The sequence below is a fragment of the Coregonus lavaretus genome (assembly GCF_964263955.1).
Source record: "Coregonus lavaretus genome assembly, chromosome: 9".
Taxonomy (NCBI): domain Eukaryota; kingdom Metazoa; phylum Chordata; class Actinopteri; order Salmoniformes; family Salmonidae; genus Coregonus; species Coregonus lavaretus.
In genome coordinates, this window is record NC_139996.1 from 17478313 (window position 1) to 17502539 (window position 24227).

General features: G+C 45.1%; 1 protein-coding gene across 1 annotated transcript in view; it reads right to left on the minus strand.

The window, feature by feature from the left end:
• Positions 1-24227, minus strand: part of LOC311135029 (protein-methionine sulfoxide oxidase mical3a-like) — a 106145-nt gene that overhangs the window by 40351 nt on the left and 41567 nt on the right. Inside the window, exons 13-19 of the mRNA XM_084168882.1 lie at positions 20977-21179; positions 20599-20717; positions 20360-20431; positions 20051-20233; positions 5682-5868; positions 3284-3378; positions 1553-1646 (exon numbers count right to left, since the gene is read on the minus strand). Of these exons, the coding sequence (XP_084025008.1) occupies positions 1553-1646; positions 3284-3378; positions 5682-5868; positions 20051-20233; positions 20360-20431; positions 20599-20717; positions 20977-21179 (953 nt within the window). The remainder of the gene's footprint in view (positions 1-1552; positions 1647-3283; positions 3379-5681; positions 5869-20050; positions 20234-20359; positions 20432-20598; positions 20718-20976; positions 21180-24227) is intronic.

Consider the following 24227-nt stretch of genomic DNA (forward strand, 5'->3'; position numbering starts at 1 on the left):
ATGCTCGTGGTTGAATGGAAGCAATTCCCCGCAGCAATGTTCCAACATCTAGTGGAACGCCTTCCCAGAAGAGTGGAGGCTGTTATAGCAACAAAGGGGGGGACCAAATCCATATTAATGTCCATGATTTTGTAATGAGATGTTCGACGAGCAGGGGTCCACATACTTTTGTAGTGTATATGTCATGTCTGCGGCCTGCTTCTATCTTATCTTATTACCAAGTATAAATGTTCTAGTAGTTGCGGGATGATACCTTATACTTACCTTAAATATAATACTGGCCTAGTAGGCCTACAGATTACTTAATAAAATAATCTAAGCTACAAACTTCACACTTTAGATAATTAGCCGTACATTAGATACATCAACCTACACGTTTCATCTGTAGCATCTATGAGACTACAGTACATGCAAGAGAAATGCAGCATTTAGCAAAAGCAGTGGAGGTGTTAGAATGCAAAGAGAGGGGTGGGAAGGTAGAGGGATGCAGGAGGACAGACAGGACAGCCACTGACGGTACGGTCTGAGAGAGGAGAGGGAGGGTGGACCTAACAAGGGACCAATCACAAGCACTGTTTCAAGCACTAGCTCTCAGCTTCAGGCTGCTCTGACAGGAGGGTGAAAAGGTAAAGCTTACAAAGAACCAATCACAAGCACCTATACAGGCATGTTTCTAGTGAGCAGGTCAAATAGGACAAGGTAAAGCTAAGAAAGTCACAGACCACTACAGGTTACAATCACAATAGAGTTTGGCCTTCGATTAAAGCACAGGCAGGCAAAAGAGCATACTCAATGTATTTGTTGAGTAATATAACATGTTTAATATTTTAATTAAATTAATATAAATATTACATTTAATGTACAACTATTAAATCAATTCAACAGGTTACTGTTAAATGACTTAACTCGTTAAATTAATAATAACACAGTGAGAAAAGGTAAGTAACTACAGTTGAATTAAGTCTTAAAAACCCAGAGAAGCAAACAGCGAAGGCTCATCATTTTGCCTGACTGTTATTTTAATTTCCCAGCCGTGAGAAATCAAAGGAGATGCACCATTCGTTTAAAATTTAGCTGCCAGTGGGGCTACTTTACTGGCAAAAATTGGATGCGAAGGGGAGGGAATGCTGCATCTTCAAGAAATAAACAACACACCACACGCACAGAATCACAAGATTCACATCCATAGGACAGCTAGCTATACGAAAGAGGAATAGAGGATGCTAGCTTACATTCACTCAGAGTCATTCATTTATGAAGTATGGAGGGGGGAGGGGGATATGTTCTATGAGTACTGTAGTACATCATGCTGCAGGTCATGCTAGGAGATTGAGCAGGGCGTTGAGGGTGAAACAGCAGACGAGGTAGATACAGTAGGTATACAGGAAGGGCGAGTCGAGGGGGTTTAGCTCCACTTGGTGGCAGGTCCAGGACAGGGTGCGGCGGAGGGTGCGCAGGGGCCCCTCCCCCACCCCTCGAGCCCGGGCCAGCGGGGCCAGGCGGGGCAGTGGCACCACAGCTAGAGGAGAGGAGAGTGGGCTAGTGGGGGTACCTGAGGTCCGGCGCTCGGTGGGAGACGGCGATGCCATCTCCCCCCTCCCGGGGGAGTCCACGGTGACCACGGCGGGCAAGGACGCCTGGTTTTCCTGAAGACGCAACAGAGGTGGAGGGGAGGAGGGGGTCAATACACATCCTACATCTGCTGATTGTCCGACATGACAGATCCAGTGTGTGTACAGTGGGGAGAACAAGTATTTGATACACTGCCGATTTTGCAGGTTTTCCTACTTACAAAGCATGTAGAGGTCTGTCACATTGTATGATTTTTAAGTAATTAATTTGCATTTTATTGCATGACATAAGTATTTGATCACCTACCAACCAGTAAGAATTCCGGCTCTCACAGACCTGTTAGTTTTTCTTTAAGAAGCCCTCCTGTTCTCCACTCATTACCTGTATTAACTGCACCTGTTTGAACTCGTTACCCGTATAAAAGACACCTGTCCACACACTCAATCAAACAGACTCCAACCTCTCCACAATGGCCAAGACCAGAGAGCTGTATAAGGACATCAGGGATAAAATTGTAGACCTGCACAAGGCTGGGATGGGCTACAGGACAATAGGCAAGCAGCTTGGTGAGAAGGCAACAACTGTTGGCACAATTATTAGAAAATGGAAGAAGTTCAAGATGACGGTCAATCACCCTCGGTCTGGGGCTCCATGCAAGATCTCACCTCGTGGGGCATCAATGATCATGAGGAAGGTGAGGGATCAGCCCAGAACTACACGGCAGGATCTGGTCAATGACCTGAAGAGAGCAAGGTCCCCCTGCTCAAGGCAGCGCATGTCCAGGCCCATCTGAAGTTTGCCAATGACCATCTGGATGATCCAGAGGAGGAATGGGAGAAGGTCATGTGGTCTGATGAGACAAAAATAGAGCTTTTTGGTCTAAACTCCACTCGCTGAGTTTGGAGGAAGAAGAAGGATGAGTATAACCCCAAGAACACCATCTCAACCGTGAAGCATGGAGGTGGAAACATCATTCTTTGGGGATGCTTTTCTGCAAAGGGGACAGGACGACTGCACCGTATTGAGGGGAGGATGGATGGGGCCATGTATCGCGAAATCTTGGCCAACAACCTCATTCCCTCAGTAAGAGCATTGAAGATGGGTCGTGGCTGGGTCTTCCAGCATGACAACGACCCGAAACACACAGCCAGGGCAACTAAGGAGTGGCTCCGTAAGAAGCATCTCAAGGTCCTGGAGTGGCCTAGCCAGTCTCCAGACCTGAACCCAATAGAAAATCTTTGGAGGGAGCTGAAAGTCCGTATTGCCCAGCGACAGCCCCGAAACCTGAAGGATCTGGTGAAGGTCTGTATGGAGGAGAGGGCCAAAATCCCTGCTGCAGTGTGTGCAAACCTGGTCAAGACCTACAGGAAACGTATGATCTCTGTAATTGCAAACAAAGGTTTCTGTACCAAATATTAAGTTCTGCTTTTCTGATGTATAAAATGCAAATTAATTACTTAAAAATCATACAATGTGATTTTCTGGATTTTTGTTTTAGATTCCGTCTCTCACAGTTGAAGTGTACCTATGATAAAAATGACAGACCTCTACATGCTTTGTAAGTAGGAAAAGCTGCAAAATCGGCAGTGTATCAAATACTTGTTCTCCCCACTGTATGTGTGTGTGTGTGTGTGTGTGTGTGTGTGTGTGTGTGTGTGTGTGTGTGTGTGTGTGTGTGTGTGTGTAGAGAGAGAGGATGGGTCAGTAGTACCCTTGCATTGAGCAGAGCAGGGCTCGGTGCCGGCCTCTTCCTCTGAGCCTGACCAGACAAGCGGTAACAGTAGTGGGGCTTGCAGTAAAACTTCCCTATAGGAGAGGAGACAAAAACAGAGAAATATCAAATCAGTGCAAAACAAAACACTTTTCCAGATCAGCCTGCATTCACCTCATCTGGCTGTTGCATACTCTTCAGTATGGTGAAAGCCTCTGTGTGTATGAGAGTATGCTGCTCATAGGTAGACACTATTATTGTCCTCCCTCCCTCCCTCCCTAGGTTCCCAGTGGACATTCTGGAGTCTGCTCTACCAGTGGGATGACTGGGATCACTAACTAAACAGGGAGAAACAGTCACTCTGTCATTGCTAACAATCTGCTACTTGTTCCACGAGCACAACAGACACCTTATGACACCCATAGAGAAAAAGTAATGAAATCACAAGACTGGAGCAGGCTCTAAGAGGGCAATGCAGGACAATCTGATAACTCCTACTGTAACCACAAGGACAAGGCTTGGTATAATTGACCATGCTAACAGTATATGTACACTACCAGTCAAAAGTTTGGACACACCTACTCATTCAAGGGTTTTTCTTTATTTTTATATTGCTTACATTGTAGAATAATAGTGAAGACATCAAAACTATGAAATAACACATATGGAATCATGTAGTAACCAAAAAAGTGTTAAACAATAGCCACCCTTTGCCTTGATGACAGCTTTGCACCCTCTTGGCATTCTCTCAACCAGCTTCATGAGGTAATGCATTTCAATTAACAGGTGTGCCTTCTTAAAAGTTCATTTGTGAAATATCTTTCCTTCTTAATGCGTTTGAGCCAAGAAGTTGAGTTGTGACCAGGTAAGGGGGGTATACAGAAGATAACCCTATTTGGTAAAAGACCAAGTCCATATTATGGCAAGAACAGCTCAAATAAGCAAAGAGAAACGACAGTCCATCATTACTTTAAGACATGAAGGTCAGTCAATACGGAACATTTCAAGGACTTTGAAAGTTTCATAAAGTGCAGTCGCAAAAACCATCAAGCGCTATGATGAAACAGGCTCTCATGAGGACCGCCACAGGAATGACCCTGAGTTACCTCTGCTGCAGAGGATAAGTTCATTAGAGTTACCAGCCTCAGAAATTACAGCCCAAATAAATGCTTCACAGAGTTCAAGTCACAGACACATCTCAACATCAACTGTTCAGAGGGGACTGTGTGAATCAGGCCTTCATGGTCGAATTGCTGCAAAGAAGCCACTACTAAAGGACACCAATAAGAAGAAGAGACCCGCTTGGGCCAAGAAACATGAGCAACGGTGGAAATGTGTCCTTTGGTCTGGAGTCCAAATTGGAGATTTTTGGTTCCAACCGCCGTGGCTTTGTGAGATGCGCTGTGGATGAACGGATGATCTCTGCATGTGTAGTTCCCACCGTAAAGCATGGAGGAGGAGGTGTTATGGTGTGTGGGTGCTTTGCTGGTGACACTGTCTGTGATTTATTTAGAATTCAAGGCACACTTAACCAGCATGGCTACCACAGCATTCTGCAGCGATACGCCATCCCATCTGGTTTGCGCTTAGTGGGACTATCATTTGTTTTTCAACAGGACAATGACCCAACACACCTCCAGGCTGTGTAAGGGCTATTTTACCAAGAAGGAGAGTGATGGAGTGCTGCATCAGATGACCTGGCCTCCACAATCCCCCCGACCTCAACCCAATTGAGATGGTTTGGGATGAGTCGGCGGCAGAGTGAAGGAAAAGCAGCCAACAAGTGCTCAGCATATGTGGGAACTCCTTCAAGACAGTTGGAAAAGCATTCCAGGTTAAGCTGGTTGAGAGAATGCCAAGAGTGTGCAAAGCTGTCATCCAGGCAAAGGGTGGCTATTTGAAGAATCTCAAATATAAAATATATTTTGATTTGTTGAACACTTTTTTGGTTACTACATGATTCCATATGTGTTATTTCATAGTTTTGATGTCTTCATTATTCTACAACGTAGAAAATAGTAAAAATTTAAAAAAAACTTGAATGAGTAGGTGTGTCCAAACTTTTGACTGGTACTGTATGTCTGCCTATGAGTAGGCCAACATGTCAGTCAGCATTTTCTACAGTATCATGATCATGTAACAAGCTCATTTGAGCGACTCTCAAATGATCTGATTGCATGTCAGTAATGTCTGTGCCCTGTTTGAATTTTGTCAAGACAAAACAAAGTGACTGTCATTCAGTGAGGTGTTTTTGTTAACATATCAACAGTGTATGCGAGGTAGGTCTGTTCACATGTAACAAACAGATCTGGGACCAGCTTACATTTGTATTGACTGAAAAGAACACTACAATATGATCATGGCGAGTGGTCTAAAGAAGCTTATTGGGCGTACGTACCATCCTCCACATCGAAGGCATAGGATGACAGTCTAAGCGTCGTTCCGCAGTAGTCACACTTGAAGCAGCTGCGGTGGAAGAACTTGCCCTCGGCACTCAGCCGCTCCATCACGTACACACGCTTCCGGCAGAAGAAGCACACGTCGCTGCCCCCGATGTTCTGGGGAAACTCTTTCCTCAGCGAACCCTGTAGAGGAAGAGAGGAGACTAAATCAGGGGCACGGGAGAGGTGCAGAGTGATGGAGAGAGAGGGTAGCTATTTTCCTGAAGCCCCAGCTTCACAACTTAGTGGGAAAATCTAACTGATAGAGAATTATGGGATATGGGATCAACTGTTCCATTGATATCAAACCATTCACAACCTAGTAGGCCATAAAATGGGAAACTAAAATAGAAGAACTTCGCATTTTCAGAAACACCGGAGATTATAGCACATTTTGGATACCACAACAAACGCGAGGTCAAATGTTCGACACACACAGAACAATGGTCACAGAGTTAGTTCCTAAGAAACACACAATTATAATACTTCTCTAGAACTAGCAGGAAGTCCTAGTTACACTCATTATCACCAAACACCACAGCTGCATTCGCAAGCTGGAGTCACTTCACTCTTGGGTCCACAACATGCCCAGTGCCCTACGACACCATTGGCTCTTACCAATTCCACCAATTCCCTCTTGTCAAGTGAGGGCTTAGGTTCCTCCTGAGGTTGAAGCTGATTGGCTATCTGATCAGCCAATAAGCTTACTCCCCCTGTGTACATCTTTAAATATCTCTATGGACGGCAGAGAGAGGAAGAAAGGACAGTAGGATGAGAGAGACAAAGAGACATGGAGGAAAAATAAAGACATGCAAAGAATGCAAAGGAATATGAGAGAACGGAACGACAGAGTAGTAGTATGAGGAAGAGGGGTAAACTATGATAGGAGGTCAGGTAGTACACTATGTAAGGCACTAAAGAGCACTGGAAAATAATAATAAACTGATATCATGAGAGGGAAATGAAGCCATGTTTGGTTGATCAAGCATGTAGATGTGTTGGCCCACCAACCCAATGAACTGCTTTGAATTAGTGTTTTCAACAGAAGAGAAATATGTACAAACCAACTGCTTAGAACTCTTGAACCCTCATTTACACTAATCAAGCCATGAGCCACACCACCACATGCAGTGTCCGACAGAAAGGGTACTGGGAGTTGAAGCATTACAACACCAGTGATGTCTATACACTATTACTTTAATGAGGAGCAAACAGCTGTTGACTGGCCCTGTGATGCTGAGCAATAAACTGTGGCTATATGAACCTACACCCATACACAGATGCACACAGACACACGCACAAATGTGATTGAGCATCCGCACAAATCCAGATTTATGGTGTTAATTTTCCCTGCGCAACCCTTTGGCTAATAAAACAAGAAACATAATTGCTCACCATGGACACAGGATGTTAGGATCAACTATGTACATTCAAAAGATCAGTGATTCATTGTATTATCTCAAACACGCTTTAACTGTAACCCTAAAATGGCCGGGAATAGATCTACAAAAATCCCTAAATAACATTTATCCTGCAGAGAGACAGAATTTAGGTCAGAGTTAGCACAGTGTAAGCCATAGAAAAGTATGACATTTAAATATTTAAAAGTATGGATGAGATTTACTGTAAATATACCATGCTGTATTATAATATATCATCTCTGAGCCATGATTACACCAACACAGTTGGAACAGAAAATTATTTGTTGTCAACATGAAGATCAAATTAGGCTGTCCTGAGGCAAAAACACCTGGCCGGGTCTCCCTAAGCACAGTGACCACAAAACTGCAATAATGCAGGCCACACCTAAGGGACTGCTAATATAAATCTATTGGAACATAAATCATTCATATAGCTATGACTACAGTACATTCTCTTCCACTTTTCACTGTGTCATCATCACACTTTTCACCACAGCTAGCTGAGCAATATCTTGGACTAAAACGGCACATGCGTTTACACCCATAGAGATGAACCATTCCTGTATGCATTATCCACATGCTTGTTAGGACACACATTGGATATCAGTTCAATCCCATATCAGAGGCCAGGCAGTGAGTTATTTGGCCCATCTCCCAGAGGCACTGAGTAAGGTAGTGTGTTAGAGTCAGCCACACTGCAGATCTCCTCAGGAGGGAGAGGCTACCTGTCGGAGAGTTTCAGGGGAGGAGAGGGGGCTCTCTGGGCTATGGCTGCGTGACAGATGCCACTGTTCTATAAAGAAACGTGAGGGCTTTTTCTTAGGCTCCAGGGGAAAGAGAGAAAAGAGAGGACAGTTAAGGCAGGAGGACATGGCATGAGAACAGAGAGAGTAGGTAGAGAAGCTGGTATGGAAATCCCTTGGCTGGGTCATTTTCTAATTCTACAGAATACAAGAATGACAGATACTGAGTAAACAGTAGGACGAATCACAGTGGTGTTTTATCTATTGTTTTATTACTCGATCTGACATTAATGACATATTGTAAAGTAACTAAGGAGATCAGAGATCAGGTCAGTTGTTGTGGTAAAGTCCTGGACTTTGAACCCAGGCCAGGGCTATCGAGTGGTGTGTATCACCTGGACTTTGAACGCAGGCCAAGGCTATCGAGTGGTGTGTATCACCTGGACTTTGAACCCAGGCCAAGGCTATCGAGTGGTGTGTATCACCTGTGGCTTTGAACCCAGGCCAAGGCTATCGAGTGGTGTGTATCACCTGGACTTTGAACCCAGGCCAAGGCTATCGAGTGGTGTGTATCACCTGGACTTTGAACCCAGGCCAAGGCTATCGAGTGGTGTGTATCACCTGTGGCTTTGAACCCAGGCCAAGGCTATCGAGTGGTGTGTATCACCTGGACTTTGAACCCAGGCCAAGGCTATCGAGTGGTGTGTATCACCTGGACTTTGAACCCAGGCCAAGGCTATCGAGTGGTGTGTATCACCTGGACTTTGAACCCAGGCCAAGGCTATCGAGTGGTGTGTATCACCTGGACTTTGAACCCAGGCCAAGGCTATCGAGTGGTGTGTATCACCTGTGGCTTTGAACCCAGGCCAAGGCTATCGAGTGGTGTGTATCACCTGGACTTTGAACCCAGGCCAAGGCTATCGAGTGGTGTGTATCACCTGGACTTTGAACCCAGGCCAAGGCTATCGAGTGGTGTGTATCACCTGGACTTTGAACCCAGGCCAAGGCTATCGAGTGGTGTGTATCACCTGGACTTTGAACCCAGGCCAAGGCTATCGAGTGGTGTGTATCACCTGTGGCTTTGAACCCAGGCCAAGGCTATCGAGTGGTGTGTATCACCTGGACTTTGAACCCAGGCCAAGGCTATCGAGTGGTGTGTATCACCTGGACTTTGAACCCAGGCCAAGGCTATCGAGTGGTGTGTATCACCTGGACTTTGAACCCAGGCCAAGGCTATCGAGTGGTGTGTATCACCTGTGGCTTTGTCGGCTTGCTTTGAAACTGTGAGGCTAGCTGCTCAGCCCTCTCCTGTATACTAAGGACATGTAACGGCATTTGGTCATCAGAGCGCAGATGCTCTAGCTCCTGCAGAAGAAGGCATTATTAGATTACAAAGAACAGAATAGGACGGGTAAGGCAGAATTTAGCCATGCACTTTTGTTTTTGTGCTGTTTTCACAAAACATCCCATGCTCCACACAAGATCCAGATTTTATTTAACCTTTCTTTAACCAGGAAAGACCATTGAGGTTAGAAAACTATTTTGCGAGAGCAACCTGATTGATTGTGATAGATGATTTAGCTTTGTGTGTTAGGCTATTTGTGCGTGCTTTAGTGGTTTAAGGGATTTTTATGTGACAGGTTCATCTGACCTATGCATACTAACAAGGGTGCCCTGACTGCTGCGCCTTGACATAACTAATCCACTATTAGCAGAGGTAACTACTCATTTATGATGTACTTGTAAATGCTGCATTGTTCCAAAGCCAATCTCCATTTGCCATGCAGTAGAAACACAGGGGCAAATTCAGCTTAGGTCAATTTATGAGGTTACTGGTTAGCAGGGTGGTTACTGGTAGGTTTCTGGTTCGAATCCCTGAGCTGACTAGGTGAAAAATCTGTTGATGTCCCCTTGAGCAAGGCACTTAACCCTAATTGCTACTGTAAGACGCTCTGGATAAGAGCGTCTGCTAAATGACTAAAATGTAAAATGTAGCAGTCTGAGGAGAAATGTTATAATGCAGCTGTCATTGACGGCAGTAGGTATATCTTATATAATTTAAATAGAGCCAATCTATCAAAATCAATCTAGTGAGGTTTCCAGGAAGCAGAGATGAGGTAATGTGTTAGTGTAGTTGTCGCCAGAGAGGAGGGGCTACCTGTCTGATAGTTTCAGGGGAGGAGAGGGGGCTCTCTGGGTTCTGGCTGCGAGACAGATGCCACTGTTCTATAAAGAAATGTGAGGGCTTTTTCTTAGGCTCCAGGGGAAAGAGAGAGGACATCAAAATAGGACAGTTCATAAAAGGCAACAAATCAAATCAAATTGTATTTGTCACATGCGCCGAATACAACAGGTGTAGACCATACAGTTAAGGTAGTGAATGTGGTGTGTTAGAGGACAGGACTGAGAATGATGAGAATGAGGAATTAGCACTTAGCTAGAGTACAGTAGTAAACCAACACCAAAGACATTCAAACTATGAAAAAATGAAATAAATCCACTAGGCCTATCACTTACAGATAATGAATTGACTGATTATTTACGGCTCTGTTTTTTCACACAACATGCCATACCTTTTGTTTCTCAGGTTTACACTTAAATTTAGCGACTAATCTCGCAGACCTCTCCTGAATGCTAGGGATGTGAATAGGCTCTGGCTCCTCAAGCTGCACGGGTTTCCATTTCTGCAGATTAAACCAAGGTAAGCATTGTGTGTGTTTACAGTCTGTTTGTCCCAAAACATGATAATACTGGTTTGATGCAGTTAGCTGGTATGGCTGGCCTGAGAATTTATGACAGGCTATGGAATAACATAGCTCTATTGACAACCCACTCTTTCAGGGGGAGTTGGGATATGCAAAAAACACATTTCCAATTCACACATGCGTATTAACACACACTTGTACATGTGTGAAATAGGACAAATATAAGCACCCACCAAATTATTATTATAATTTACAAATTGCACACATATCATATAATACTGTATATGAGTCAGCATGCAAGCACTGCTATGGTGATAGAGAACAAACAATGGTGCCCAAACTAAACATATGAAACCAGCCTTGAAATGACATACTTTAAGTCATCATCTGCTTACACTTTGTTGATTGTTCCAATCATTATATTCTGACCACAACAATCCCTTCCATTCCACACAATCCGTAGAGACACCCAGTCACACACACTCTGCCTGTGTTGTTAGTTCCCATAGGGTTAGCACGGATCACAGGCCCATTCAACCATGGTTACCCTGTGTGTCAGAGGGGTCTGGTCCTGTGTGGTGTCTTCCTCCTCCATACCTCCTCTATCACAATGCTGAAGGACGCACACACACACACAGACACTTCAATACTGACCACTGACAGCTAGGACCATGTTTCTCCTCTCTGGGCCTTCATAAACAAACCACATCATTACATATACAGCATCAGATCTTTCACTGCAGAAAGTATGGCAACAAGGCCCCCACCTACACACTGGTCAGCCACAACACAAGCAAACCCTCTCAAAGTTAACAAAAAGCAACCCACTCACAGGAAGAATGGAAACTAAGACTAGATATAGTTTATTTTATTTAGGTTGGAAGTCCTCTACAACGTTAATATGGGGAGGGGAAGAAGAGTCACTACATTTAGCTTTCTACTTTGACGGCACAATTGGAGAACTTGTACGTAAGGTAAGACAAGTGTCAAGACCTGAGAGGATAGATGTTAGCTAAAGGATCAACAAGGAAGAGGACAGGAGAGTGTGTCTGGTCTGGTCTGGCACAGACTGGTCACCTGTGAGTGAAGAGAGAGTGAGGAGGTGGTAGAAGAGGAGGAGAGCAGAATGGGTTTCTTAGGGCAGCTCCGTGTGCCCGAGGTTGACTCTGTACTGCTTCTTGGCTTGAGAGTGGAGAGGAGGACAGGCCATCACTTGCTGGTGTCACCGACGTGCACACTTCCACCATTCAACACGTGCACACACATACACACACACACACCATTCAAGGTATCATATTACCTCATCCAAATTCACTTTTGATTACCTCATCCATACACATTTACATATTAATCAATTTAACTAATGATTCACATCCAATAGGCTAAAACAATCATCTTCTACAGTGTCACCCTCACCCACACACTCATTCTTGTAACTACCGCTGGCATTCTACCACACTACACACTCAAGCCAACACTGTTGCATCACACACACACACACACACACCACCCACTGGATGTATGTGGAAAATTAAGGCAAATAAACCACATTTCTTCACATTTCCCAACTCTAGTTAGTTTACAGTTAGCAAGCATGAGATTAAAAAATAAATAATGTTTTCTTCAACGGCCACAAAAACCTTTTGGGTCGCTCTTGTTGGTGAATGAGAAAAAAATGTGAGGAATATCATGATACTGCGGTGAGCGAGAGTATACTTATGTGTAGGGTTGCAAAATAACGGAAACTTTCAATAAATTCCCTGGTTTTCCAGAAATCCTGGTTGGAGGAGTCCGGATTTCCTGCTTATTCACTCCTGATTCCGGGAAATCCTCCACTGGGATTTCTGAAAAACCAGGGAATTTATTGAAAGTTCCAGACATTTTGAAACCCTATTTTGTGAGTCTGAAGAGCTACTAAAACATTCACACTAATCAGTGAAAAAAAAGTGTGTGAGATGGAAAAGTGGTACTGTCCCGGAGTCGGAGTCGTCGGGTGAGGTTGTGTCTCTCTCTGGCGGGAGGTAAGCTTGGCTTATATGGTGTCGAGTAAAGTTTAAACCATGTATTTAGATTGTAGTTAGGTATTGTAGGTAGTTTATCTAGGTAGTTATCGTAGGTTATTGTAGGTAATTATTGTAGGTAAGTATTGTATTCACCTGAGCCTGGTGAAGCACGAGGCTAGCTAACCCACTACCTGGACTAGCTAGCGGGTAGCTACTGGTAACTATTAGCAACTGTGGATAGTTGTTTCCAATGTTATTTCACACTTAAGAGTACCTGTAATTATGCCAGCTAGCTGCCTACCATTCAGCTGTTTTTCTAACCTCATTATCTGAAGCGTTAACGTTAGGTAGTTAGTAGCTACTGTACTCGAAATGTAGCTAGCTTGTTGCTACCTGGATAGCTAACTAAACAATAGCTGGAACGACCTAGCGAACAGACACGAACTGGCTGAATCGATTCAGTGGCTAGCTTTGCACTTAACTGGCTAACAGTAGCTACTAAGGGTAAGTTATAACCTACATTTGTGTTTTGTTTTTACATACTGGTAACCAGAGTCGTTCAAGGGAATTCGGGACATGGGTGACTAGTTAACGTTAGCTTGGCTCTCTCTGTGTTCGTGCCGTGGGAGGAGGGGTTTTTCATTGGCAGAGAGCAATGGCTAGCTAGTATGCTAACTATTCTAGCTAACTAACTGGCTGAATAAGTTGGCGGACTCACTCAAACTGTCAAAACTAACCCAAAACTTTACACAACGTTAGACACGGACACGAATGATCTGCTTGGCGTGTTAACACACTGGTGGTTTGTTGTAACCGAGTATTGGTGCTAAACCGTGTTATTGGAGGCTGGCATGCTAGTTGGCTATGGCGTCATAGGATTTGGTGCCCTGGACGATTTTCACGGAAGAATACTGTACCAAGTTAGCTAGCAGAATAAACTAAGTTAGTTAATTCCTAGAAAACATTGAACCGCTGTAGTTTACAACAATTATAATTTCTAAAGTGGAAGTTGGGAGTTATATTTGAGTGTTTCAGTGAAACGTAAGTGAGGGAGGCCCCGCTCTCTCGCTTTTCCAGATGTTTAGTTCATTTCATTCCGATCTCCTTTGCATCATTGTAGGAATTTTCTGTAGCCTGTCAACTTATGTGTCTGTCTATCCCTGTTCTCTCCTCTCCGCACAGGCTATACAAACGCCTCACAACGCGTGGCTGCTGCCACTCTAACCTGGTGGTCCCTGCACGCACGACCCACATGGAGTTCTAGGTCTCCGGCAGCCTCTGGAACTGCCGTTCTGCAGCCAACAAGGCAGAGTTAATCTCAGCCTATGCTACCCTCCAGTCCCTCGACTTCTTGGCGCTGACGGAAACATGGATTACCACAGAAAACACTGCTACTCCTACTGCTCTCTCCTCGTCTGACCATGTGTTCTCGCATACCCCGAGAGCATCTGGTCAGCGGGGTGGTGGCACAGGAATCCTCATCTCTCCCAAGTGGACATTCTCTCTTTCTCCCCTGACCCATCTGTCTATCTCCTCATTTGAATTCCATGCTGTCACAGTCACTAGCCCATTCAAGCTTAACATCCTTATCATTTATCACCCTCCAGGTTCCCTTGGAGAGTTCATTAATGAGCTTGACGCCTTGATAAGTTCCTTTCCTGAGGATCGCTCACCCCTCACAGTTCTGGGTGACTTTAACCTCCCTACGTCTACCTTTGACTCATTTCTCTCTGCCTCCTTCTTTCCACTCCTCTCCTCTTTTGACCTCACCCTCTCACCGTCCCCCCCTACTCACAAGGCAGGCAATACGCTTGACCTCATCTTTACTAGATGCTGTTCTTCTACTAATCTCACTGCAACTCCCCGCCAAGTCTCCGACCACTACTTTGTATCCTTTTCTCTCTCGCTCTCCTCCAACACTACTCACTCTGCCCCTACTCAGATGGTAATGCGCCGTCGCAACCTTCGCTCTCTCTCTCCCGCTACTCTCTCCTCTTCCATCCTATCATCTCTTCCCTCTGCTCAATCCTTCTCCCTCCAATCTCCTGATTCTGCCTCCTCAACCCTCCTCTCCTCCCTTTCTGCATCCTTTGACTCTCTATGTCCCCTATCCTCCCGGCCGGCTCGGTCCTCCCCTCCTGCTCCATGGCTTGACGACTCATTGCGACCTCACAGAACAGGGCTCCGGGCAGCCGAGCGGAAATGGAGGAAAACTAGTCTCCCTGCGGACCTGGCATCTTTTCACTCCCTCCGCTCTATATTTTCTTCCCCTGTTTCTGCTGCTAAAGCCACTTTTTACCACTCTAAATTCCAAGCATCTGCCTCTAACCCTAGGAAGCTCTTTGCCACCTTCTCCTCCCTGCTAAATCCCCCCCCCCCCCCCTTCTCCCTCTCTGTGGATGACTTCGTCAACCATTTTGAAAAGAAGGTTGACGACATCCGATCCTCGTTTGTTAAGTCAAATGACACCGCTGGTCCTGCTCACACTGCCCTACCCTATGCTTTGACTTCTTTCTCTCCTCTCTCCAGATGAAATCTTACGACTTGTGACAGCTGGCCGCCCAACAACCTGCCCGCTTGACCCTATCCCCTCCTCTCTTCTCCAGACCATTTCCGGAGACCTTCTCCCTTACCTCACCCGCTCATCAACTCATCCTTGACCGCTGGCTATGTCCCTTCCGTCTTCAAGAGAGCGAGAGTTGCACCCCTTCTCAAAAAACCTACACTCGATCCCTCCGATGTCAACAACTACAGACCAGTATCCCTTCTTTCTTTTCTCTCCAAAACTCTTGAGCGTGCCGTCTTTAGCCAACTCTCCTGCTATCTCTCTCAGAATGACCTTCTTGATCCAAACCAGTCAGGTTTCAAGACTGGTCATTCAACTGAGACTGCTCTTCTCTGTGTCACGGAGGCTCTCCGCACTGCTAAAGCTAACTCTCTCTCCTCTGCTCTCGTCCTTCTAGACCTATCTGCTGCCTTTGATACTGTGAACCATCAGATCCTCCTCTCCACCCTCTCCGAGTTGGGCATCTCCGGCGCGGCTCACTCTTTGATTGCGTCCTACCTGACAGGTCGCTCCTACCAGGTGGCATGGCGAGAATCTGTCTCCGCACCACGTGCTCTCACCACTGGAGTCCCCCAGGGCTCAGTTCTAGGCCCTCTCCTATTCTCGCTATACACCAAGTGGCCTCTCCTATCATTGCTACGCAGACGACACACAATTAATCTTCTCCTTTCCCCCTTCTGATAACCAGGTGGCGAATCGCATCTCTGCATGTCTGGCAGACATATCAGTGTGGATGACGGATCACCACCTCAAGCTGAACCTCGGCAAGATGGAGCTGCTCTTCCTCCCGGGGAAGGACTGCCCGTTCCATGATCTCGCCATCACGGTTGACAACTCTGTTGTGTCCTCCTCCCAGAGTGCAAAGAGCCTTGGCGTGACCCTGGACAACACCCTGTCGTTCTCCGCTAACATCAAGGCGGTGACCCGATCCTGTAGGTTCATGCTATACAACATTTGCAGAGTACGACCCTGCAGAGGTCCTAATCCAGGCACTTGTCATCTCCCGTCTGGATTACTGCAACTCGCTGTTGGCTGGGCTCCTTGCCTGTGCCATTAAACCCCTACAACTCATCCAGAACGACGCAGCCCGTCTGGTGTTCAACCTTCCCAAGTTCTCTCACGTCAACCCGCTCCTCCACACACTCCACTGGCTTCCAGTTGAAGCTCGCATCTGCTACAAGACCATGGTGCTTGCCTACGGAGCTGTGAGGGGAACGGCACCTCCGTACCTTCAGGTTCTGATCAGTCCCTACACCCAAACGAGGGCATTGCGTTCATCCACCTCTGGCCTACTGGCCCCCCTACCTCTGCGGAAGCACAGTTCTCGCTCAGCCCAGTCAAAACTGTTCGCTGCTCTGGCACCCCAATGGTGGAACAAGCTCCCTCACGACGCCAGGACAGCGGAGTCACTCACCACCTTCCGGAGACACTTGAAACCCCACCTCTTTAAGGAATACCTGGGATAGGATAAAGGAATCCTTCTTCCCCCCCTTACCCCACCCCAAAGATAAAAAATAAATATATATATATATATTGTAAAGTGGTTGTCCCACTGGCTATCATAAGGTGAATGCACCAATTTGTAAGTCGCTCTGGATAAGAGCGTCTGCTAAATGACGAAAAAGTAAATGAAAATGTAATGTAAATGTACTGGAGAATTCTCACTGTCCACTCAGTCTAGATCAGGACTCTCCAACCCTGTTCCTGGAGAGCTACCTACCCTCCTGTAGCTTTTCGCTCCAACCCGTTATAACTAACCTGATTCAGTTCATCAACCAGCTAATTATTAGAATGTGGTGTGGTAGATTAGGGTTGGACTGAAAACCTTCAGGATGGTAGCTCTCCAGGAACAGGGCTGGAATTAAAACCTACAGGAGGGTAGCTCTCCAGGAACAGGGCTGGAGAGCCCTGGTCTAGATGCTAATGTCTTAACGGCATTAGCTAATATTTCCACTGAACATTAATTTTTTTCACGGCAGACTATTTCCAACCAATTAGCTCAACTGCGGATTAGCTTTCAGGGGTCAATCAAGCACAGCTCTGAACTAGCCATTTCACTTAGTGGCTCAAACTGTTAAGACTTTGCATCTTTGATTTAAAAAGAACTAAACAAAAAAACAAAGAAAGAAGCTTTGATGATTAGCGCACTTAAGCGAACTAAGCTAAGCTAAAACTTTGATGATTAGCACAATGAAGCTAACAGAGCTAAGCTGAAGCGATAGCCTGTTTGTTTATCAAAGTAGGGGATATTAGCTAGCTAGTAGCTAGCTCTGATAGCATGGTTAACTGGTTAGCTGGAGAGGGGAGACAGCCTAGTAGGCAGGGACTACTACAGCGTCAGACCGGCCAGTCGTACCTGCTCCCCTCTGTTGGGTAGGGTCTGACACTTGAACTTCTCCTTATAGCCGAAGCTGAGCTGCTCCTGCTGTTGGGTTTGTTTCTGAGACAACATTGCAGGGGTGGAAGAGGGAGAGGGATAGTGATAGGGAAAAGGAGAGGGGTACGCCACACGAGACAAGAGAGAACATGACATCACGTCACTCACTGTCTGGGACGAACAGCACCCACACACAGCTGCTTATTCTGGCAACACACACACGACATCCCGACAACTATCTGATCCTTAGGTCTTGGAGGAGAGCGAGAGACCTTTAAATTGGAACTACTGGTTTCGTCACTCCACAGAAAATAAGACATGCTATGTCTAGGATCAATAAGAGTTAATCAGCTACAATCTGGACACAAAGCAGCTTTATACTGTATACTACTGTAAAACACAGCAGAGAGACGGTTGGTTAGGGACATCCAGGGGTTAGACTAGGGTCTAGGGGAGGGAGGTGAGATGTCCACTCTTTACCTGTCTCCATGCAGGGACCAGAGCTAGGCGGACAGGCTCCCTGGGGGGGTCCAGGGGTGCAGGGGGAGGGGGCAGCGCCACGAGGAGATCCAGATTGGGCAGAGAATCCCCCTTTGACCACTGGAAGATGAGTGACAGTCAAAGTGGCCAAAAAGAGACCAGGACACAGTGAGCGCAACCAACCATGAGTCAAGGTCATGATCCATGATGGGAGGAGAGGAAGAAGAGAGAAAAATAGAGGGAAGTGAATCATGAGAACACAGAGTCATGCTGGTTGGAAAACAAACTGGGAGCAAAAACCCAAAGGAAATTGTGTGTGTCATAAGAATAGCATGCTGTGTAATGTAATGTGACTACAAATGTAGGATGTTAATTTGATCACTGTTTTGTTGCTGAGAATTTTCCTGCAAAGCAGGAAATGCAAACTTGTAGTGTATTTAAGTTTTAAAAAGGCTTCTAAAGTTTGTAATTTCCACTTTTAAATTTCAGACTTGACATGCTGTAATTAAAAATGTATCAACCCCTGCAAACATGTCCATTAATTATAATCCACATAATAATTTCAATTTCCTGTTGCTCCAGGATTCTTTTCCTGCTGTAGCAAATTAAAATCCTACATCTGTACAATATGACATGCGTTATTATTGTACCAACTGGAACTATTTTAGGCTTTTAATTGACTATAAACTTAAGAAAAAGAATATGGACACTGTAGCAAAGACATTATCAGCATTTCATGCAGAGAGCAGAAGGGTCAAAGAAGGGATGAAAAAGAGAAGCCTCCTGGTTGGAAAGACGCAGGCACGCACGCAGACACACTCCACTTTCAGCCTTTCTGGTGCGACACACAGTCCCAATTCAACACAGCAGCAGCAGAATCAAATTGAATATTACCACCAGTGGGACTCAACATAAGTAGGGCTTAGCTCCTATAAACCAACCTGTACATCCTCTTTGACGGGCATTTGTAGCTGGTTATTATACCATTAGGATAGATGATGACTCAACATTGATTAACCAATCATATTTCAGATTGTACAAATCTGTGACCAAGAGAAAAAAACGGTGACCAAGAGAGAAACGCTTCTAGTGTTCTGCACAAAGCCTGTTTACTCAGCACAGCACTTGACCTGAGGCAGGCTATTCACTTCTAAGGTTTCATCAATTCAATTTACATGAACCGAGTCTTTTGTGTATCAAAGATGGTATCAGATGTAACAACTGCAAAACACACAGCCCGAGCAGGAATTTTGGAATGGCACCACTTGGGAACGCTGCCTGTGAGTTGTCTTTCTATGTCAACAATAGTGGCTTGTGTTCCACTAGCCCACATAGACCTCCCACTGCTCCAGGCCTGCAGTACTGGCTCTCAGGGTGACTGTCCCAGGATCAGGTCGTGGGCTGGGTCTGTAAACCCATTTCACCCCCTAGTCCTGGAGGAGTCAGCCAGTCACCACTATTAGACCACCTACTGTACCACAGAACAGTACGCCGTCAGGCCCGGGCCACATCAATATTAGCATTTCGGGCCCGTATTCACAAAGCATCTCAGAGTAGGAGTGCTGACCTAGGATCAGGTCCTCTGTAGCTCAGTTGGTAGAGCATGGCTCTTGCAACACCAGGATAGTGGGTTGGATTCCTGGGACCATCTATACTTAAAACAATCTATCCACACGTGACTGTATGTTGCTTTGGATAAAAGCATCTGCTAAATGGAGTTCAACACATTAATACAGTAGTACAGTGTTGCTATACATTCAGCATCACGAGACTAGGAGTCCTGTTAGACACCATGAGATGAAATAGATCTACATCTAACGTCTGCATATTTACTCTGTCTAGACAAACAAAACACTGTGTGCAAACAAAGCTGTCGTCATGTCATTATCATCCAGGAAAGCTAAATCCCAACCAACAGTTCTCATGTTTAAAACGTTTACTCCATCTCTAGTCTCTTCCCACATCCGGGCAAGCAAGACTACTCCTTCTCCCATTGTTAACACCACCTAGACATAATGAGTTTCTCCATACCTGTCGTTTGAGGTCCTTGGACTCTGCAGGAGCATTCTCCTCAAACTTGGCGAGGAGCTGGGTGGCCATGGACTTGACTTTGTTGTGGTTCCCTACAGCCGCTGTCTCTTCCTTCATATTCCTCTCCGTTAGAGCAGTACTGTTGGACGGCCTGTCATCACGGTTACCCCTCGAAACCTCCTCCTGTTACAAACACATGGACAGTATGACACCAGAGAATGAGTTTGACCTGAGAGACCGTTTCTATCCGTCTGCAACGCAGAGTTCAACGTCTGAATTATATTTTTAACCCTTGAAAGTTTTACTCACGTCTTCAGAATGGCCAGCCTGGCTAGTCTTCCTCCTCTTCCCCAAACCATCCACATCCTTCTCCTTTTTGTCCTGTTGATCACATAATCACCTGTTGTCACTGTTTTTTTCGGGCAGACAGCTATTGACTCATACAGTAGCATTATAACATGACGTTAAACACAGTTGTAACACAGTAAAACACAGTGCGAAAGGGAATGGGACTGCTGAGCTAACAATGATGTATTGGAGGTCCTGACCTTGGGGTTGCGTTTGCGGGATATGGCGATGCTCTGGCCCAGCTTGCTAAGGAAGGAGATGGGAGACTTGGTGCTGTTGATTAACGCAGCCTTCTCCTCAGGGCTCATGTTTTGGTTATCTGGAAATAGAAAATATAGAAAATGTAAGGCGTTAAACCAGGGTTGTATCCATTAAGGTTTTGCAATGAAAAATTACAAGCATTTCCCATTGGACGAGTTCAGGTAGTCCCTCCCTGTTTCTGGTCTGTTTGGTGCATAATGTATATAACCAATTACTCAGTGTGTATAACATTTCAATCAATCTTCACCACTACCCCCCCCCCCCCCCCCGAATAAAAATGATATTTATGAAACCAACCAAAGGTGAGCAGTACTCACCTCCGGCCCCAGGGGGGACTGTGTCCTTGAACATCTCGTAGAACTGGCTGAGGTACATGACCATGGAGAGCTTGTCGGGCTCTGACACCTGGGACATCTCCTTGCCCGTCATGCAGGGCGAGATGCCAAACTCCCGCTCGGCCACGTCGAAGCCCAACTGGTTGTTCTTCTGTTGGTCTTGTTCGTCCAGGGAGTCAAAGTCACTTTGGGGCAGAGAGGGACAGAATGGCTGGGAGTCAAAATGACAGTCAAAACAACCAGTAGCACTGTGAATGTTAACATCACAAACATGACAAGCACACTAAGCAGGTTCTAATGCAGTGGATGCAAAGGTTGACGTTAGCACACCACCCCCTTTCCTTGAATGGTTAGTGTTAGTGCATTAGCACCATACTGTTAGCAGTGCGGGAAGTCAGTGAACTAATTAGTGCTGTCTGTGCCCTGCACTTAGTGCATATTTCCCATCAATGCAGCCTTTTCACACACCCCTGATGCAATCATCTGGACTATGAAAGGCAGCAGGGCAGAACAGAACTATTTGGTAAAGGTCAGTCAGGGTTATAATGCTAATCGCTGTGTAGCCAGCAGAGGGTAACGACCCAATCTCTCCCTTCGTTAGGCAATGTGTCTGTCTCTGCTGTGTGTGTGTAAGGACCTGACAAAGATCAAAACCGTGTGCATATTGACTAGCCTGATGAATATTTACTAGCCTAATTAATATTTACTAGCCTAATTTTGTGATGGAGCAATCATGTGTGCAGGTCCTACTTTATTCCTATGCTTATAATAATAATAATACTTTTTTTAAAGGGACTTACAGTGGGGAAAAAAAGTATTTAGTCAGCCACCAATTGTGCAAGTTCTCCCACTTAAAAAGATGAGAGAGGCCTGTAATTTTCATCATAGATACACGTCAACTATGACAGACAAAATGAGGAATAAAAATCCAGAAAATCACATTGTAGGATTTGTAATGAATTTATTTGCAAATTATGGTGGAAAAAAAGTATTTGGTCACCTACAAACAAGCAAGATTTCTGGCTCTCACAGACCTGTAACTTCTTCTTTAAGAGGCTCCTCTGTCCTCCACTCGTTACCTGTATTAATGGCACCTGTTTGAACTTGTTATCAGTATAAAAGACACCCGTACACAACCTCAAACAGTCACACTCCAAACTCCACTATGGCCAAGACCAAAGAGCTGTCAAAGGACACCAGAAACAAAATTGTAGACCTGCACCAGGCTGGGAAGACTGAATCTGCAATAGGTAAGCAGCTTGGTTTGAAGAAATCAACGGTGGGAGCAATTATTAGGAAATGGAAGACATACAAGACCACTGATAATCTCCCTCGATCTGGGTCTCCACGCAAGATCTCACCCCGTGGGGTCAAAATGATCACAAGAACGGTGAGCAAATATCCCAGAACCACACGGGGGGACCTAGTGAATGACCTGCAGAGAGCTGGGACCAAAGTAACAAAGCCTACCATCAGTAACACACTACGCCGCCAGGGACTCAAATCCTGCAGTGCCAGACGTGTCCCCCTGCTTAAGCTAGTACATGTCCAGGCCCGTCTGAAGTTTGCTAGAGTGCATTTGGATGATCCAGAAGAGGATTGGGAGAATGTCATATGGTCAGATGAAACCAAAATATAACTTTTTGGTAAAAACTCAACTCGTCGTGTTTGGAGGACAAAGAATGCTGAGTTGCATCCAAAGAACCCCATACCTACTGTGAAGCATGGGGGTGGAAACATCATGCTTTGGGGCTGTTTTTCTGCAAAGGGACCAGGACGACTGATCCGTGTAAAGGAAAGAATGAATGGGGCCATGTATCGTGAGATTTTGAGTGAAAACCTCCTTCCATCAGCAAGGGCATTGAAGATGAAACGTGGCTGGGTCTTTCAGCATGACAATGATCCCAAACACACCGCCCGGGCAACGAAGGAGTAGCTTCGTAAGAAGCATTTCAAGGTCCTGGAGTGGCCTAGCCAGTCTCCAGATCTCAACCCCATAGAAAATCTTTGGAGGGAGTTGAAAGTCCGTGTTGCCCAGCGACAGCCCCAAAACATCACTAATCTAGAGGAGATCTGCATGGAGGAATGGGCCAAAATACCAGCAACAGTGTGTGAAAACCTTGTGAAGACTTACAGAAAACGTTTGACCTGTGTTATTGCCAACAAAGGGTATATAACAAAGTATTGAGAAACTTTTGTTATTGACCAAATACTTATTTTCCACCATAATTTGCAAATAAATTCATAAAAAATCCTACAATGTGATTTTCTGGATTTTTTTTTCTCATTTTGTCTGTCATATTTGACGTGTACCTATGATGAAAATTACAGGCCTCTCTCATCTTTTTAAGTGGGAGAACTTGCACAATTGGTGGCTGACTAAATACTTTTTTCCCCCACTGTATATAGCACTTTTCAAGAACCCAAAGTCGCTTATGACAGTAAACCTCACCTGTAAGCATTTCTACAGGAGAAATACAGATATATACTGAACAAAAATATAAACGCAACATGCAACAATTTCAGAGATTTTACTGAGTTACAGTTCATATAAGGAAATCAGTCAATTGAAATAAATAAATTAGGCCCTAATCTATGGATTTCACATGACTGAGCAGGGGTGCAGCCATTGGTAGGCCTTGGAGGGCATAGGCCCACCAACTTGGCAGCCAGGCCCACTCACTGGGGAGCCAGCCCCTGCCAATCAGAATGAGTTTTTCCCCACAAAAGCGCTTTATTACAGACAGAAATACTCTTCAGCACCGCCCCCCCTTTCATTGTCCCCAGCACAAGGTGCACCTGTGTAATGATCATGCTGTTTAATCAGCTTATTGATATGCCACACCTCTCAGGTGGATGGATTATCTTGGCAAAGGAGAAAAATTATATTTATTTCAGCTCATGAAACACGGGACCAACACTTTACATACATGTTGCATTTATATTTTTGTTCTGTTCATATATACACTACTGTTCAAAAGTTTGGGGTCACTTAGAAATGTCCTTGTTTTCGAAAGAAAAGCAATTTTTTGGTCCATTAAAATAACATCAAATTGATCAGAAATAAAGTGTAGACATTGTTAATGTTGTAAATGCTATCGTAGCTGGAAACGGCTGATTTTTTATGGAATATCTACATAGGCGTACAGAGGCCCATTATCAGCAACCATCAGTCCTGTTTTCCAATGGCACGTTGTGTTTGCTAATCCAAGTTTATCATTTTAAAAAGGCTA